Here is a 17,601-nt window from a genome sequence, read left to right as displayed (position 1 = left end):
ATGGGAGGCAGAGAATAGATGGGGGTGGAGCCAGTCAGAGGTGGGATTTGCTGGTTCTCTGAACGACTCGAAATTTCCACTACCGATTCTCCAGAACTGGTCAGAACCTGCTGAATACCAGTTCTGGAACCATTCCTGGCCTCCAGAGGACCTCCAGAGCCCGGGGGAGGCTGTTTTCGCCCTACTGGAGGCTCGAGAAAAGCCTCTGGAGTCAGGGGAGTGCGAAAACGGCCCGCCATCATTGTGTAGGTGGCCGAGTAGGCCACGCCCACCCAGCAATCGAGCAGAGAACTGGTTGCTAAAATTTTTGAAGCCCACCCCTGTATACTCCTAAGCATCTACTCTTTTCTCAAATATCTCCTCCATTTATTTCTTCCCAGCAAAACGGCCAGCCTGCCTTCGGATCTTTGATTGAACTTAAAGACTCGTCTCCAAAGAGAACTTCACATCCTCAATGGCAAAGTTCCCAAACTGCCATTGGACCCTTTTCTTCTTCTTCTTCTTCTTCTTCGTGTGCCTGGACCACCTGATCCTTGCCCAGTATCAACAAGATTCCCAACCCCAACCCAGCACTGAGCATTCTATTCAGGTCCGGTTGTCAGGAGACAAGAGGAAGCACAACGAAGGGCGGGCAGAGGTCTACTACAACAACCAATGGGGCACCATTTGTGATGACGATTTCTCCATCCACTCGGCCAATGTGTTCTGCAGGCAATTGGGCTACGTGGAAGCTGTCTCCTGGTTCCCTGGCTCCAAATATGGCAAAGGAGAAGGTGAGACGCTGAAGAATGATTTTTGTTTGTTTGTTTGTTTTCTGATCCCTTCTAGCAAGCATCAGCCAGAGAAAAGGGGCTGTTACTATATAGTGGCATGTTTATTCCCTTATCCCAGGGAGTGTCAAACTCGATTTCATTGAGGGCCACATCAATGACCTTGGAGGGTCTGGGTGGGCGTGGCAAGGGTGAGTGTGGCCAACTTGATGTCATTTGTGTTGGGGGCACCTGTGGTGGCCAAGTGGTAAGGCAGGACTTCCCTGAGACCCTCCTTCCCTCATTATAATCTTCTTTCTTTCTTTCTTTCTTTCTTTCTTTCTTTCTTTCTTTCTTTCTTTCTTTCTTTCTTTCTTTCTTTCTTTCTTTCTTTCTTTCCTTCCTTCCTTCCTTCCTTCCTTCCTTCCTTCCTTCCTTCCTTCCTTCCTTCCTTTTCCCTTCCTTCCTTCCTTCCTTCCTTCCTTCCTACCTACCTACCTACCTACCTATTCTTCTTTTTCCTTCCCTCTTCATTATCCTCCTTCCTTCCTTCCTTCCTCTTCTTTTTCCTTCTTCCGTCTCCTTTCTTCTTCCCTTCCCTCTTTCCTTCTTTTTCCTCCCTTGCTCTCTTCCCATCTTTTTTGTTGTCTTCCTTCTTTCCCTTTTTCCTTTCCTGTCCCTTCTTGCATGCTCCAATGCAAAAGGGGAAACATCTCTCCTTTTGTTTTGCTTTTAGTTTGATTTACTAGCCAATGAAAAACTCGGGGGAGGGGTGTGTGTGGCCCTCCTGAGCTCCGTTTTCTCTAGCAAAGGCACTGTGGACTAGCCCTTTGCTGTTTCCAGGGTGGCCCTATGGGTCAGATCTAAGCACCCCATGGGGTGGATTTGGCCCTTGGGCCTTAGAGTTTGACCCCCCTGCCTTATCCTTTTTGCAAAGACTCACAATATTTTGGTAAGATATGGTAGATCAGGGTTGACCTCTGACTTCTAGGCTTAGAGTCCACATGATGTCCCATTCCTGACCTGTCTAGAACAGCCATGCTTTGCTTCCCTTTTCACATTTCATGTCATTTATTACAGTGATCCCCAACCTTTTTGACGCCGCAGCCCGGTACCGGCATCAGCTGGGCTCCGCGGCCCAGCATCAGCTGGTACAGCATCAGCTGGGCGCCGCCATCTTTTTGATGAAAAGTGCTTCCGGTGACCTCACGGAAGCACGTTTTCATCAAAAAGATGGCGGCGCCAGCGCTTCTGGTGAGCTTTTCTGGGTTTCTACCTGGAAAAGCTCACGAAACGCTGGCGCCGCCATTTTTTTGATGAAAGCGTGCTTCCGGTGAGCTTTCTACCCAGAAAAGCTCACCGGAAGCACTTTTTCATGAAAAAGATGGCGGCGCCCAGCAAGCCAGTGGCACGGTAGGAGTTGTTCCACGGACCAGTACCGGTCCACGGACCGGTGGTTGGGGACCCCTGATTTATTACATCCACTTGAAGATCTTGAAGCAGATTTCACTCTACTACATAGTGGAGCCAGCCCTAGAGGAATTATCAACTAGTTGCCCCTGGCTCCTTGCTCTAAAGCTCCATATTCTTCTCCAAAATCAGATAAGACAGTCCCCCAGACTAAGTCTATATTTATGGTGGTCTTTGACCAGCTTGAGAAAATTTCAAGAAAGAAATCAACTATATTACCTATCCAGTTACTGATTTAGTCCTTCTATCGACCTACCTTCCACATTACTCCAAGCCAACTGTTAAAATACACGTATTAAAAAAACAAATTGTCATTGATGTAATGGTATGGGGGAATGGCCTTGAGAGACAGGAGGAAGAGCTGCAGACGAGACAATTAGATAAGAAGCAGTCTGACTCCCAGAGAGAGTGCTAATGACCAGATGACTGCAAGGAATATAAATCCTTCCACCCTCCACCATTCAGTCAGAACCGAAGAAGCTTCTTGGATGAAAAGCGAAATGTCCAAGGAAAAGCAAAGTCCAGTTGCCTTTTGAAAGAGCACCTTTGCTTTTGGGGCAACCATGAATTGGATGATTGAGAAGCTCCACAGACATTTAGATGAGAGGTAGCTGTTTGCAGAAATAATGGAGGAATCAAAGGAGGGACCCTTCCCAGATTTTTGGACTGTAAAGGGGTGATGGGAAAATGTATGTTGAGACTTGCAAGTTTCTGTTAATGTATCCTTACAATAAAAACAGAGTTAGTACTCTTAGTACTCAAGTATTAATACGACTTTATAATGTCTTGGTAAGGCCACACTTGGAATACTGCATCCAGTTTCGGTCGCCACGATGTAAAAAAAAAAAAAATGTGGAGACTCTTGAAAGAGTGCAGAGTAGAGCAACAAACGTGATGAGGGGACTGGAGGCTAGAACATATAAAGAATGGTTGCAGGAATTGGGTATGTCTAGTCTAATGAAAAGGAGGACTAGGGGAGACATGCTTGCAGTGTTCCTATATCTCAGGGGCTGCCACAAAGAAGAGGCAGTCAAGTTATTCTCCAAAGCCCCTGAAGGCAGGACAAGAAGCAATGGATGGAAATTAACCAAGGAGAGAAGCAACCTAGAACTAAGGAGAATTTTCTCTGACAGTTAGAACAATTAATCAGTGGAACAATTTGTCTCCAGAAGTTGTAAATGCTCCAACTCTGGAAGTTTTAAAGAAGAGATTGGATAACCATTTGTCTGAAGTGGTGTAGAGTTTCCTGCCTAAGCAGGGGGTTGGACTAGAAGACCTCCAAGGTCCCTTCCAACTTCGTTATTCTGTTCTGTTCCTGGGTGCGCTTCTTGTCTGGCTGACATCAGGAAGAGGGGCATTTAAAAAGAAGACAAAAGACAGGAGTTCAACAATATTTTTCAAATGTTACATAAAGGTATAATCTCTAATGTGTCATGCCCCTGGTGGAGACTGACTCTGAGGGGGAGGAGGAACAGCCAACAAGGAGTGGAAGTGTGGCTCTGGAGGAGGAGGAGGAGGCTGGAAAAGGACAGAGGCCGGCTGAGCAGTTAGAGCAGGAGCAGGCCCATCCCTATCCACCCTAGGGCATGCTGGGAGGAGAGGATAAGGGAGAGACGTGGTCTACTCGGGAGGAGAGGGCTTTGATCCTCTTCATGGGCTGCAGCTGTGACAACTGCATAAGAGGATGAACATGCATACAGACGAATGCTGGAAACAAAGCATGGAAATATCTCTAGTTTATGGTTCCTGTCTGAGTTTGGCGTCCTTCCCAGTGTGCGTTCTGTTATCTGTGGACATCCTCCAGCCCTTATCTTGCCTGGTTTGTGCTGCTTTTTCCCTTCTTCTTGTAACTGTTTGTGTGGGAGTTTTTTGTCTTCTATCAGGGATATTCGGAGCTTGGAAGCAATGTGAAGGAATAAGAGGGGCTTCACCTGTTTTCTGTGACTGTGTTTGTTTTGTATCCCACCCTGGGTCATCACAAATGCTTAACTGTGTGGCCTCATGGTTCCTTTCCATTGGTTAGCCTTTTCTATTCCTCTTCCTAAAGGAGTCAGCTTCAAAGAGGTTGTACATTGCTATAGGGTGGAGAGCTCAATCTTATGAAATTCTTTCTGCTGTACAAAGTGGAGACTGGACCTCCTAAAAGAGAACTTTCGCCCCTCTTTCTCTGTAGGCCCCATCTGGTTGGACAACCTCTACTGCACTGGCAGAGAGTCGTCAATAGCTCAATGTACCTCCAACGGATGGGGTGTGTCAGACTGCAAGCACACCGAGGATGTGAGCGTGCTCTGCAGTGAAAAGAGGATCCCCGGCTTCAGGTTTGAGGACCCTCTGCTCAATCAAATAGAGGTAAGCAAAGTTGGGAGTTAAAAGAGTTTGCCATTGGATCGTTGGTACCTTTGCTGAAACTGGCAACTTCTCCATTCAGTGCAATTGGCCAGTTTCGGCAGCTGCGTTGTGGTAAAAAGCTTTTCAATGGGACTGCTTACCTTTTGCACACAAAAACTTGAATCTCACTCCAAGGAAGCTGGATCCCTGGAAAGTATCTAGATACATCCATGGAGTTTTGTTGGGTTAGAGAAGGGGTGTGATGACTCGGGGCGTGGCACAAAGGCAACACAGTCAGATAATCAGTAGGAGTCCCTTTATTAGCACCAACTTTGCCCCCAATGTCCTGGTTACCTTCTGGGCTGGAGAAAAACTCTCCCAGGAACAGCCTTTGGCTGCAGCGAATCAAATCCAAAACTTGGTCAACAAGAAGCACAAAGATGCATCAATTGTATGTTCTGCTTTTATTGTATTTTACTGTATTCCAAATTTGATCACCTGAAAGTCCGACCAAGAAAAATAGCAGGTAACAAAATAGAAGAGCTAAAGAGACAAAAAGAAGAAGAGCAGCCGACATAACAAAGACCTTCAATCTGAATTAACAATTAAGAGCTAAAGCCTAACTTTGGATGTCTTCCAAGTCTATCCACATAACTATAATTCATAAATGGCGTCCTGGTTAAATTAACTTCAGTATCGGACTTGTGTTTTAGAGAATTTGATTGTTAAAGAATTAATTTTTGATGCTTGCTCCCGTCATTTAATCCACATCTTTTGTGATCTGAGGTTTGATGGATGTAATGCAATGTCAAAGATATTGACTGGTGTGGAATCTCTGCCTTCCACTTTCCACAGAGGGATCCCTACCTTTCCAGTCTCTCCATACAGGAATTCTTGAAATCATTGCCATTTTCTAAAGCAGATAAGTAGGATTAGCTCTTTCGATCAGACAACAGAAAAAAATCCAGCTTCTTTTTATGGCAGCCCTGAAGTAATCATGGAAGAATGCAGAATATGTCGAGGTTGAATAGAGATTGCACTGTACCCCTTCTATGGAAGTTTGCCAAGTGTTCAAAAAGGACCTTACTTTTCTTGGAGATGCTAGCATTGCAATGTCGAACCTTATATGTGATATACAGGTGGTTCTCGATTTATAAACCCAATTGGGACAAATAAATTTCCACCCCTAAGCCAGGTGGTTGTTCACCTGAGTTGCATCTGAGTTTAGAACCTTTTTTGCAAGGGTTGTTACGCAGATCCAGCTTCCCCCATTTACTTGGTTTGCGTGAAGGTCCATAAATTGTGATCCCCTACACCCGGATGTTGCAACAGTCATACATACCAATTGCCAAGGGCCCAAATGTTGATCACATGGCCGTGGGGATGCTGCAAGGATTGTAGCAGTAGCAATAGCACTTAGACTTACATACCATTTTATAGTGCTTTACAGCCCTCACTAAGTGGTTTACAGAATCAGCCTATTGCCTCTAACAGTCTGGGTCTTCATTTTATTGACCTCGGAAGGATGGAAGGCTGAGTCAACCTTGAACCTGGTCAGATTCGAACTGCCAAATTGCAGTCAGCTGGCAGTCAGCAGAAGTAGCCTGCAGTACTGCACTCTCACCACTGCGCCACCGCAGCTAATAAGTAAGTGTGAGAATGGTCATAAGTCACTTTTTTCAGTGCTGTTGTAATTTCTAGCAATTGTTAGATGAATGGTTGTAAGTTGAGGGCTATCTGTAATTAATTATTTTAATTAATGCATTAATTAAGGCATTCATCACATTAATTAAGGCTTCCTTTGGGGAGAAGTAAACACATTTGGAACACTGTGTACCCTTGTACTATGCCTTCTTTTCTGGAAAGGTAGGGATGTTTTTAGGAAAACATGAGATTGGAGACATCCCTTTAATTTAATTAATTTCTAGAAATGCCTATTGGGTACAGAAACTTTCTTGTAAATATAAAGGATAGTAGGGGCTAGCACTCTGCAATAAACTCATTAGTTATTTTTTCAAATTAACTTTAAATAACAATAATAATCAAATCAGGTGGTGCCTAGAATCTAGTGAAAGCCAAAAATTATCTCGTTTCCCTTCCCATAATCAGAGGTGGTATTCAGCAGATTCTGACCGGTTGTGGAGAACCAGAAGTCGAAATTTTAAGTAGTTCAGAGAACCAGCAAATCCCACCTCTGACTGGCCCCGCCCCCATCTATTCTCTGCCTCCTGAGTCCCAGCTGATTGGCTGGGTCTTCTTTTGTTGCCCTGCACAGGAAAACGGAGCTGGAAAGCAGGTTAGTGGGGTGGGGAGGGAACGGGGATTTTGCAGTAAGCTTCCCTTGCCATGCCCACCAAGACACGCCTACGAAGACATGACCTTATTTCAAGGTCACTTTTATTTCAAGGTCACAAACTAACCTAACTAACTCTTCCTAACTTGACCTTATTTCAAGGTCACAAACTAACCTAACTAACTCTTCCAAGGAATTTGTCCCATCACCAAATCTGAGGGGTTGTTAAAAAAAAACCAAGACACGCCCACAGAACCGGTAGTAAAAAAAAATTGAATTCCACCACTGACTAGAAGACCTCCAAGATGCCTTCCAGCCCTGTCATTCAATTTGATTGAGTTCAATAACAGAATACCAAGAGTTGTAAGGGACCTTGGAGGTCATCTAGCCAACTCAAGCAATACATCTAGCCAACTCAAGATAAATGGTTGTCCGGTCCCTCCTTAAAAACCTCCAGTGATGGAGCATCCATAACTCCAGAAGGCAAGCTGTTGAACCGGTTAATTGTCCTCACCGTTAGGAAGTTCCTCCTTAATTCCAGATTCCTTTTCTCCTGGATAGGTTTCCATCTGTTCCACTTTGTGTAGCAGTTTTCTTTCTGCTTAAAAAAAGGACTATGCGTGGGTTCACAGAAAAATTACCACTCAAGATTTGTGCTAATGTCTCATGTTTCCAACATGCATCTTTTGAAATCCAGTATTTAAAAAAAACACACACCAGCAAGTAGAGATGGAATGCTGTGTAGCTTCTCTTGAATGAGTGTGAAGCCTTTTCTTTCTTTTTAATTCCAGTAGTTGTCTTAACAAGGATAGCTCAGCGCCTGGAGGAGGAGGTGACACGGAATATTTGGGATAGTTTTTGCAGTCATCAGTTTTTCCAGGGTCAGATTTTAATTCTCAGAGCAACATCTGAAAGAAACTTGGAACAGTCTAGACAGAGGGTAGCTCACACAAGGATGTTTCAGCCATGAATCACTCTCCGCCAGTCGTTCTGCCTCTGCTATCCCTTTATAAAAGGTTCAGAGTTATTTCAAGGTCACCCTTTCCCTGACGGATGTTTAAATTAGTTGAAACTAACCTAACTAACTCTTCCAAGGAATTTGTCCCATCCATCAAATCGGGGGTGTTTGTTAAAAATTTGCAGTCCACCATTGGCAAGAAGTACAGTGCTTTGTGTAGGAAAAACATGTAAAAGCAAAGAAGTTGGCTAAATTATCAAGGATGGCTCACACTGTTGCACCCATGTTTAGTTACTTTTGTACCTCATATGGAAGTAGCTTAGAAACCAGCAAAAATATATATCAGATATATATGATTTTATTAGGTGCTTCACTGACTTTGGCTAGCTTAACAAACATATCTTCTAAACTCTGCTTTCAGAGTAAGAATAATATAATATTGACATTTACAAAGAGGACTTTGTGGCTCAAAGGAGAATGTCTTAATTTTTTCTTGCCTCCTGTTTATTTCTCCCATTGGGCTTATTTCTGGCTTTAGCATTCTGCCGATACAAGAGGATAAAAATGTATGGAAGGAATAGGATGCATTTCTTTAAGAGTTTCCCCAACATATTCTAGATTCTCCAGAACACTTTCAAATGGTGTGCAATTATTTACAAAACAAAATGAAACATACTCCACCCAAAACCTGCTGCACACGAACACACAAAACCAGAAACCTAGTTTGAAAATGTTAATTCTTTAGATGAGCTTAAAACAGACTGTCAAAATACCATCAAATAATTGAACACCTTTGAGAGTGAGTTTGGTCTTGTAGCTAAGGTGCCAGGATAGAAACTAGGAGGCTGTGAGTTCTAGTTCCCCGCTTAGCCAGGAAAGCAGTTGGGTGAGTTTGGTCCAGTCATTCTCTTTAAGTTTACCACATTAAGCTCTGGACTTGTAACTCCGAACAAATGCAAATTTGTATTTGTTCAGAGCACTATTCCATGTTTAAAATTGTGATTCTCAGCCCAATAATTAGTCAATACAAAATAAAATCTCCTTTGAGTTCAGCGTGACTCCATGCTATTTTCCTGGCAATACTACAAAAATCTTCCAAGATTATACTTTTGTGTACACAGTGTGTGTGTGTGTGTGTGTGTGTGTGTGTGTGTGTGTGTGTGTAACTGTTGGAAGTGTCGAATTCCCTGTCCAACCTGATGTCCTGAACTTTGTTGGTGGCCTCTCATCCGAATCCTAAAGAGATCAACCCAGCTTAGACTTTTTGAGATCAGCCAAAGTCAACTAAGCAACCTGGACATTTCCAATATCTCTTTTCTATGGAGGCAACTATTTTGTGTTAGAATATTGAATCAGGATAGAGCTGGAAGGGACCATGGAGGTCTTCTAGTCCATCCCCCTGCTCGATCCTATACCATTTCAGACAAGTGTCTGTCCAGGCTCTTCTTAAAAGCCTCCAGTGATGAAGCATCCACAATTTCTGAAGCCAAGTTGTTCTACTGGTTAATTGTCCTCACAGTTAGGAAGTTTCTCCTTAATTCCAGATTGCTTCTCTCCTTGATTAGTTTTCCATCCATTGTTTCTTCTCTTACTTTCTGGTGATTTGAAAAATAAGTTGACCCCCTCCTCTTTGTGGCAGCCTCTCAAATGCTAGAATCCTGCTATCATGTCCCCTCAGTCCTTCCTTTCTCTAGACTAGCCAAACCCAAATCCTCCAACCATTCTTCATGTTTTAATCTCCAGGCCTTTAATCATTTTAGTTGCTTTTTTTTTTTTTTTTTTTTTTTGGTACTTCTTCCAAAATCTCAAGTTTTCAAATTTCAGGAATGATGCTGAATTTTCATGGAAAAGGAAGCAAAAATAATAATTATTTTTTTTTTTTGCAACTGTGCAGCTGCAAAACAAATCCCCCCCCCCCCCCGGTCTGGCCAGTCACAGTGGTTCTTCTCCCTTGTTTTTGTCCTTTTCTAAAATGGCCTCATTTCTTCCACACTTTGGGAGTGATTCCCTAAAAGGAGTTTTTTTTTTCCTCACCAGATAGTGTTAAACTGTCCAATATCCTGCAGATGCTTCATGTTTATCAGCATGTGGATTAAAAACAACTCTTCCCTGGATGCTGCAGTGATTCTTCCCTGTAATGGAAAAAACTGACCCTCTGCAGTTAAAACCTGAAGACTCTGCAGTTGTGTTAGCTGTTGCTCTTCATTATTTTGTGACTATAATATCAGTTCACAGGGGTGGGATTCAAATTGTTTTACAATCGGTTCTGTGGGCGTGGCTTAGGTGGTGGGTGTGGCCAATTCAATATCACTCACACCGAGGCACGCATCTCCTCTCCTGGCCTCTCATGACTGTGGGGATGCTGCAACAGTCATAAGTGGGGAAAATGGTCATAAGTCATTTTTTTTCAGTGCCATTGTAATTTTGAGTGGTCACTCCACACAAGCAAAGCACCAGCAAAGGAAGGGGGGAAAAAACTCTAGAGATTTCCTGAGACAGGAAGTCTAGTCCTGCCAAGAATGTAATAAGGGTTAACGGAGAGGCAGTTTCTGTAAGCAACACCAGAATGTTTCCTTCCTGCCTTCCTTACAGGATCAGGCCAATAATTTCTTCTAACAACCAGTTCTCCAAAGTGCTTAGAATGTTAACAACCGGTGCAAACTGGTAGAATCCCACCCCTGTCAGTTCATCACAGTCATACTTCAGTGGAAGTTTATTTGGCTTTTTTATTTCTGGAAGAAAGAGATGTAAATTCAGTTCTTTTGGAATACTGTTGGCCAGTGGTGGGATTCAAAAAATGTTAATACTGGTTCTGTGGGTGTGGCTTGGTGGGTGTGTTGTGGCTTGGTGGGCGTGGTAGGGGAAGGATACTGCAAAATCCCCATTCCCTCCCCAACCCACTAACCTGCTTTCCAGCTCCATTCTCCTGTGCAGGGCAACAAAAGAAGACCAGCCAATCAGCTGGGACTCAGGAGGCGGAGAATAGATGGGGGAAGGCAGTCAGAGGTGGTATTTGCTGGTTCTCCGAACTACTCAAGATTTCCGCTACCGGTTCTCCAGAACTGGTCAGAACTAGCTGTATACCACCTCTGCCATTGGCTTCACTTACAAATGGATTTTTAAATAGAACCACATAATTTCCCAAGAAATCTAATTTGTAGATATTTACTAAGGGAAGCAAAAGTGTTTTTATTTCAGTTACACAATTGTGGCACCCCCAATCTACAGACTAACAGAGTTGGAAGGGACCTTGTAGGTCATCGAGTCCAACTCCTTGCCCAAAAGTCATGTGATCAAAATTCAGATGCTTGGCAACTGGTTCATACTTATGACCGTTGCTGTTTCCCAAGGTCATGTGATCCCCTTTTGCGACCTTCTGACAAGCAAAGTCAATGGGGAAGCCAGATTCATTTAACAACAGTGTTACTGACTTAAGAACTGCAGCGATTCACTTCACAACTGTGGCACACAAAATCTGTGGCAAAATTCAGTGAACAAATGTTTCACTTAGCAACAAAAATTTGGGGCTCAATTGTGGTCGTAAGTCAAGGACTACTGATAATGTAAACCCAACACAAAATAAAGTATGTGATTCCAAAGAAGTGCCATTTGAGAATTGGACGTTGTGCTTCTTCCTGTGAGCTAAAGGAGGCTACAAGGGGGAAGATCTTTTTTATAAGTTTAAACAAATTTTGAACCAAGCAAAGATCAACTGGCAGCTGAAATGCTTAATTCCTTAATGTTGGCACCTTCTGGATATGTTAGACTACAACCTCTGCAATTCCAGTTAATCAACTCAACCACTGATAGTACTGGTTAAGAATAATGAAGCTTCCAGCACAACACATTTGAATAGAATAGAGTAGAGTAGAGTAGAGTAGAGTAGAGTAGAGTAGAGTAGAATACAATATAGAATAGTAGAGTAGAGTAGAGTAGGGGAGGGGAGGGCGAGGAGAAGAGAAGAGAAGAGAAGAGAAGAGAAGAGAAGAGAAGAGAAGAGAGAGAAAGAGAGAAGAGAGAGAAGAGAGAGAGAGGAAGAGAAGAGAAGGGAGTGGAGTGGTAGGGGAGGGAGGGGAGAGGACAGGACTGGAGTGGAGTGGAGTGGTAGGGAAGGGAAGGGAAGGGAAGTGGAGTGGGTGGACTGGAGTGGTAGGGAAGGGAAGTGGAGTGGAGGGGAGTGGACTAGACTGGAGTCGTAGGGAAGGGAAGAGGAAGAGGAAGAGGAAGAAGAAGAGAAGAGAAGAGAAGAGAAGAGAAGAGAAGAGAAGAGAAGAGAAGAGAAGAGAAGAGAAGAGAAGAGAAGAGAAGGGAGTGGAGTGGTAGGGGAGGGGACAGGACAGGACAGGACTGGAGTGGACTGGAGTGGTAGGGAAAGGAAGAGAAGAGGAAGAGAAGAGAAGAGAAGAGAAGAGAGTGGAGTGGTAGGGGAGGGGAGGGGAGAGGACAGGACTGGAGTGGAGTGGAGTGGTAGGGAAGGGAAGGGAAGTGGAGTGGAGTGGACTGGAGTGGTAGAGAAGGGAAGTGGAGTGGAGTGGAGTGGAGTGGACTAGACTGGAATCGTAGGGAAGGGAAGAGGAAGAGGAAGAGAAGAGAAGAGAAGGGAGTGGAGTGGTAGGGGAGGGGACAGGACAGGACTGGAGTGGACTGGTGTGGTAGGGAAGGAAAGTGGAGTGGAGTGGACTAGACTGGAGTGGTAGGGAAGAGAAGAGGAGAGGAGAGAGAAGAGAAGAGAAGAGAAGAGAGAGAGAAGAGAAGAGAAGAGAAGAGAAGAGAAGAGAAGAGATGGAAGGGACCTTGGAGGTCTTCAAATCTTCTAATCTCAGCCCCCTGCTCAGCTGAAGCAGGAGACCCTGTACCATTTCAGACAAATGACTTTCCAGTTTCTTCTTAAAAACCTCCAGTGATGAAGCACCCATAACTTCAGGAGGCAAGCCGTTCCACTGCTTAATTGTTCTAACTGTCAGCAAATTGCTCCTTAGTTCCAGGTTGCTTCTCTCCTTATTAGCTTCCATCCATGGCTTCTTGTCCTGCCTTCAGGCGCTTTGGAGAATGGCTCGACTCCCTCTTCTTTGTGGCAGCCCCTGAAATACTGGAACACTAGTCCTTCTTTTCATTAAACTAGTCCTTCTTTTCATTAAACTAGTCCTTCTTTTCATTAAACTAGACCTATCCAATTCCAGCATCTGTTCCTAATGTCTTAGCCTCCTGTCCAGGGGTGGGATTCAAATTTTTAACAACCGGTTCTGTGGGCGTGGCTTAGGTGGTGGGCATGGCTTGGTGGTCATGTTATTGGCTGGGCGTGGCCAACTCAATATCACTCACATCGAGGCACGCATCTCCTCGCCTGACCTCTCATGACTGTGGGGATGCTGCAACAGTCATAAGTGTGAAAAATGGTCATAAGTCACTTTTTTCAGTGCCATTGTCACTTTGAATGGTCACTCCACACAAGCAAAGCACCAGCAAAGGAGGAGAAAAAAACTCCAGAGACATTCCTGAGACAGGAAGTCTAGTCCTGCCAAGAATGTAATAAGGGTTAACGGAGAGGCAGTTTCTGTAAGCAACACCAGAATGTTTCCTTCCTGCCTTCCTTACAGGATTAGGCCAGTAATTTCTTCTAACAACCAGTTCTCCGAACTGCTTAGAATGTTAACAACGGGTTCTAGCGAATAGGTGCGAACTGGTAGAATCCCACCCCTTCTCCTGTCCCCTAAACATCTTTGTTTCTCTTCTCTGCCCTCTTAAATGAGCTATCAGAGTTTGCATCCGAGACAAAATTTGAATGCAAGCTCTTTCATAGTACTTAGCTCACCACTCAACATGGTCCAGCAAGTTTAGTTTCATATAGTATATAACTATAATTTTGCCATGATATCCAGCAATGTAATGGCAGTAGGAAATAGGAGCCTGTGGTTTTTTTTTTTTTTCTCAAAAAGACATACAGCTGCTCACAGAAGATTTATTGAAAAGGATCACCTCAAACATTCCTTTAAAAATATGTCATGTTGACTTTAGCCCTATTTGAAATAGCTCATGGTACTAGCTGTAGCAAGCCACTGTGCAAACAGAAAGTTTTTGTGGCTTTGAATTTTAGTGCCGCTTCAGCTATGAGTGGAGAAATTGTGTGTGGGCAGGTGGCATGCGTTGAAGGTCTTCTCATATGCTAAAGCCAGGTTGATATAAATACTTCCATTGTCTACATTTTGCCATAGAGAATGTGCCATCCAAACAACAAGAGCCACAAATTTAATTATGCCCCATGTTTCTGATCTAGCTTCAATTTAATTAACTCCAGAGGTGGTATTCAGCAGGTTCTGACCAGTTCTGGAGAACTGGTAGCGGAAATTTTGAGTAGTTCAGAGAACCAGCAAATACCACCTCTGACTGGACTCGCCCCCATCTATTCTCCGCCTCCCAGCTGATCAGCTGGGTCTTCTTTGGTTGCCCTGCCCAGGAGAACAGAGCTGGAAAGCAGGTTAGTGGGGTGAGGAGGGGATTTTGCAGTATCCTTCCCTTGCCACGCCCACCAAGCCATGCCATGCCCACCAAGCCACGCCCACAGAACCGGTAGTAAAAAAAAAATTGAATCCTACCACTGCTACACGGATATTACTGTTTGAGTTTTTCATTCTTACCTCCTAATTAAGCTGAAGATGCTGAAACAGAGCCACAATGCTTCTGTGCACAAAACCACAACAGTGTGATCGATCTGATCTTAGTCCACTGAGTCCACCCATGAAACATCATTTGCGGGGTTGCAGAACTATCTGAATGGACTTATTAAAGCCCAGCAGATGGTCTAAAGAGGAGAATCTTAATGATCCGATTAATTATGTACAACTACTTAATTACATCAGTGGAAAAACATCCAGGCCTGGCAAGATATTTTCACTGCAGATAAACATTTGTTCCAAGAATCACATGAAATCCAGCTAGAAAAACTCTATACATCCTATTACACACAGGTTTTTCCCTAATCCCAACAGAGTCAACAATGCCTGGGGTTGCAGAGAAGGGAGACAGAGAAGAGATGGGGTTGGCAGGGCCAGTCAGAGGCGGTATTTGCTGATTCTATGAACTATTCAAAATGTCCGCTACCAGTTCTCCAGAACTGGCCAGAACCTGCTGAATACCACCTTTTCTGAGGAGGTTCTCAGTCATCCAGGTCATGGTTGACCCAAAAGTGCTTTTTCAAGAGGACACTGGCTTTCTGGTTTTTCTTTGAAGACATTTCGCTTCTCATCCAAGGAGCTTCTTCCGCTCTTCCCCACCATCCAGTCAGAGCGGAAGAAGCTCCTTGGATGAGAAGTGAAACGCCTTCAAAGGTAAACCAGAAAGTCCAGTGGGCTCTTGAAAAATTACCTTTGGGCCGAGCAGTGATAGTGTGTGACCAATTAGGATACAGAGTTTAAACATGTTAAATGGCCATCCTACAGGAGTGGGATTAGATCACAGTGTGCAATAGGAGAGATTGTTGCCTTCTTCCTTAAAATGGTCTCCTTAATTTCCTTGCATTGCAAAATTGTCCTGGCTTCCGAGAAAACGGGTCCCACAGGGAAAAGACCACAGGTGGGATTCAAAAATCCCAGCAACCGGTTCGCTGCCCAGTTGCTGAGTGGGTGTGGGCGTGGTGGGCGTGGCCTACCAGAACTGTAGGGCTGTTTTTCGCCTTCCCAAGGGTCCGGAGGCTTCCCTCGGGCCTCCGGCAGGGCGAAAATGGCATCCTCCGGGTTCTGGAGACCCTCCGGAAGCTGGAAACAGGCCTGTTCCTGGACTCCCGGAAGGCCCATTTCCCCCCCTCCCAGAGCCTCTGCGCGGACCCTGCACTTACCTGCATCTAAAATGGACCTTGTGGAGACTCCTGGGAGGGGAGGGGTAGTCGGGGCCAGCCGGTCAGTTCAAATATCGGTTCGGCGAGCCAGATGCAAATTTAACATCCGGTTCGCCCAAACCAGTCCAAATCGGTAGAATCCCACCCTTTGAGGAGATGGTGGTCGTAGACTATTTTTGTGCAGAGGGAAGATGTAGCCTGGTGCTAGTGAACTCACTTTGCACACCGAGGCCTCCAAACCCAATTCCTGTCCAATCTTCTAAGGCCTTTTGCTTTGGATCCATCTCAGTCCCTGTCAATCTGAACTGGCCACTTCTTTGATTCTGTAGAAGACAAATCTGTATGTTGATCTGGCAAGATTTAAACCACCCCATAAGTCAGGGGTGTCAAACTCAATTTCACTGAGGTCCGCATTAGGGTTGGGGTTGACCTCAGGGACCTGGTGGGTGTGGCCAACTGGGCAGACGTGCGGCTGACTGGGTGGGCATGGCCAACTGGGTGGGTGTGGCCAGCTTGACACCATTCCCCAAACTGTTGGCATGTTTTGTCTTTGCACTGGGTAGACTGGGCCAAAGCCATGCTCGCGTCATGTTTCTTCTTCCCATTGGGTAGACCAGGCCAAAGCAACACGGGCTGACTCCTTACATTTTCCAGGATGGCCCCGCAAGCCACATCCAACCACATCATGAGCCAGATCCAGCCCGTGGGCCTTGAGTTTGACACCCCTGCCATAGGTGCTGTCTTATCTTAATGAACGTGTCCATGATGAATCCTGTAGGCCCGGCAACCTTTTGGAATTTGAAGGAGGAACTCCAAACAATCCAAATTGCAGATTGTTTTTAATGATTTGTTGGGTAATATAAGCAGAACGGAATGTTTCCCCAATGGGGACCAGACTTTCCCTAATCTATATACCGTGTCTATATACGTCTCTCTGTCGTGCACAGATACCTTATTCATAATCTTTCGTTTTAACAGCTGACTGCTACTGGCATTTCCCTTCTTTTCTCAGCTTAGCTTCCTGCCCTGTTTGCATTTGTCTGGGGCCTCACATGCCAAGAATGTTTCATTTTACACTACTGGGCTGTTGGAATGTGCATGAGACATTCCATAACTCCTCACCAGCTGAACTGAGGAGCTATGGACCTTGGATTGCCTCCAGAAGGTGTGGATGCTCCATCACTGGAGGTTTTTAAGAAGAGATTGGAGAGTCATTTGTCTGGAATGGTGTAGTGTCTCGTGACTGAGCAGGGGATGGACTAGAACAGTGGTCGCCAACCAGTGGGCCGGGGACCACTTGTGGTCCATGATAAAATTTTGGCAGTCCGCAGAGAAATGTCACCCCCAAAGCGATTAATCCTGGCTGTGTGGGGACACAAGGCTTGTGTCACGTGGCCCACAGGAACACAAGGCTTGTGTCGCTTGCATTGCAAATAACACGAGGTAGGGAGGGGAGGAGGGGAAAGGGCAAAGGGAGGAAACTTGCCCCACTTGCCCCACATGGCTGGCCTGGCCACCAGGCTGCTTCTTTCAAATTTCTTCTGCTCTTGATTGCACACAAGGAAAGCAGCAAAAGTCTTCCTTTATCTCCCCCAAACTCAGCCAGAAATGAGTCTTTGGGGCCTGCAAGGCATCCTGCTCCAAGAGGCTGCATCGGCGCGGCATGTCTGTGAAACTCATTTCTGGCGGAGTTTGGAGAGAGAAAGAAAAACTGCTAGTGCTTTCCTTGCATGAAGCCAAAAGTCTCTCTCTTTCTCTCTTCCCCTCTCTCTCCCCCCCTGGGAACGGAGCTGGAGACAGTATCCTGCAATCCCAAATAAAGAATGATTGATCGGTAGGAAAAGTGGGGTGGGGAATTTTCCTGCAGACTTTTTTGGGGATTTTCCCAGGGTCTCTGGTCCATGGGATTTAAAATTATGAGTTTGGTGGTCCCTGAGGTCCAAAAGGTTGGCGACTCCTGGACTAGAAGTTC

At 45.0% G+C, this 17,601-nt stretch overlaps 1 protein-coding gene across 1 annotated transcript in view; it reads left to right on the top strand.

The window, feature by feature from the left end:
- Window positions 1-378: 378 nt before the first annotated feature.
- LOXL2 (lysyl oxidase like 2) overlaps window positions 379-17,601 on the top strand; it is an 84,758-nt gene continuing 67,535 nt past the window's right edge. The window contains exons 1-2 of the mRNA XM_087969926.1: window positions 379-773; window positions 4,393-4,568. Of these exons, the coding sequence (XP_087826052.1) occupies window positions 455-773; window positions 4,393-4,568 (495 nt within the window). The 5' untranslated portion in view covers window positions 379-454. The remainder of the gene's footprint in view (window positions 774-4,392; window positions 4,569-17,601) is intronic.

Source organism: Notechis scutatus, chromosome 7, assembly GCF_049901735.1.
Source record: "Notechis scutatus isolate UNSWTSFEM ecotype Mainland chromosome 7, rNotScu1.2, whole genome shotgun sequence".
Classification (NCBI taxonomy): Eukaryota; Metazoa; Chordata; class Lepidosauria; order Squamata; family Elapidae; genus Notechis; species Notechis scutatus.
This window is presented reverse-complemented; position numbering and strand designations above follow the sequence as displayed.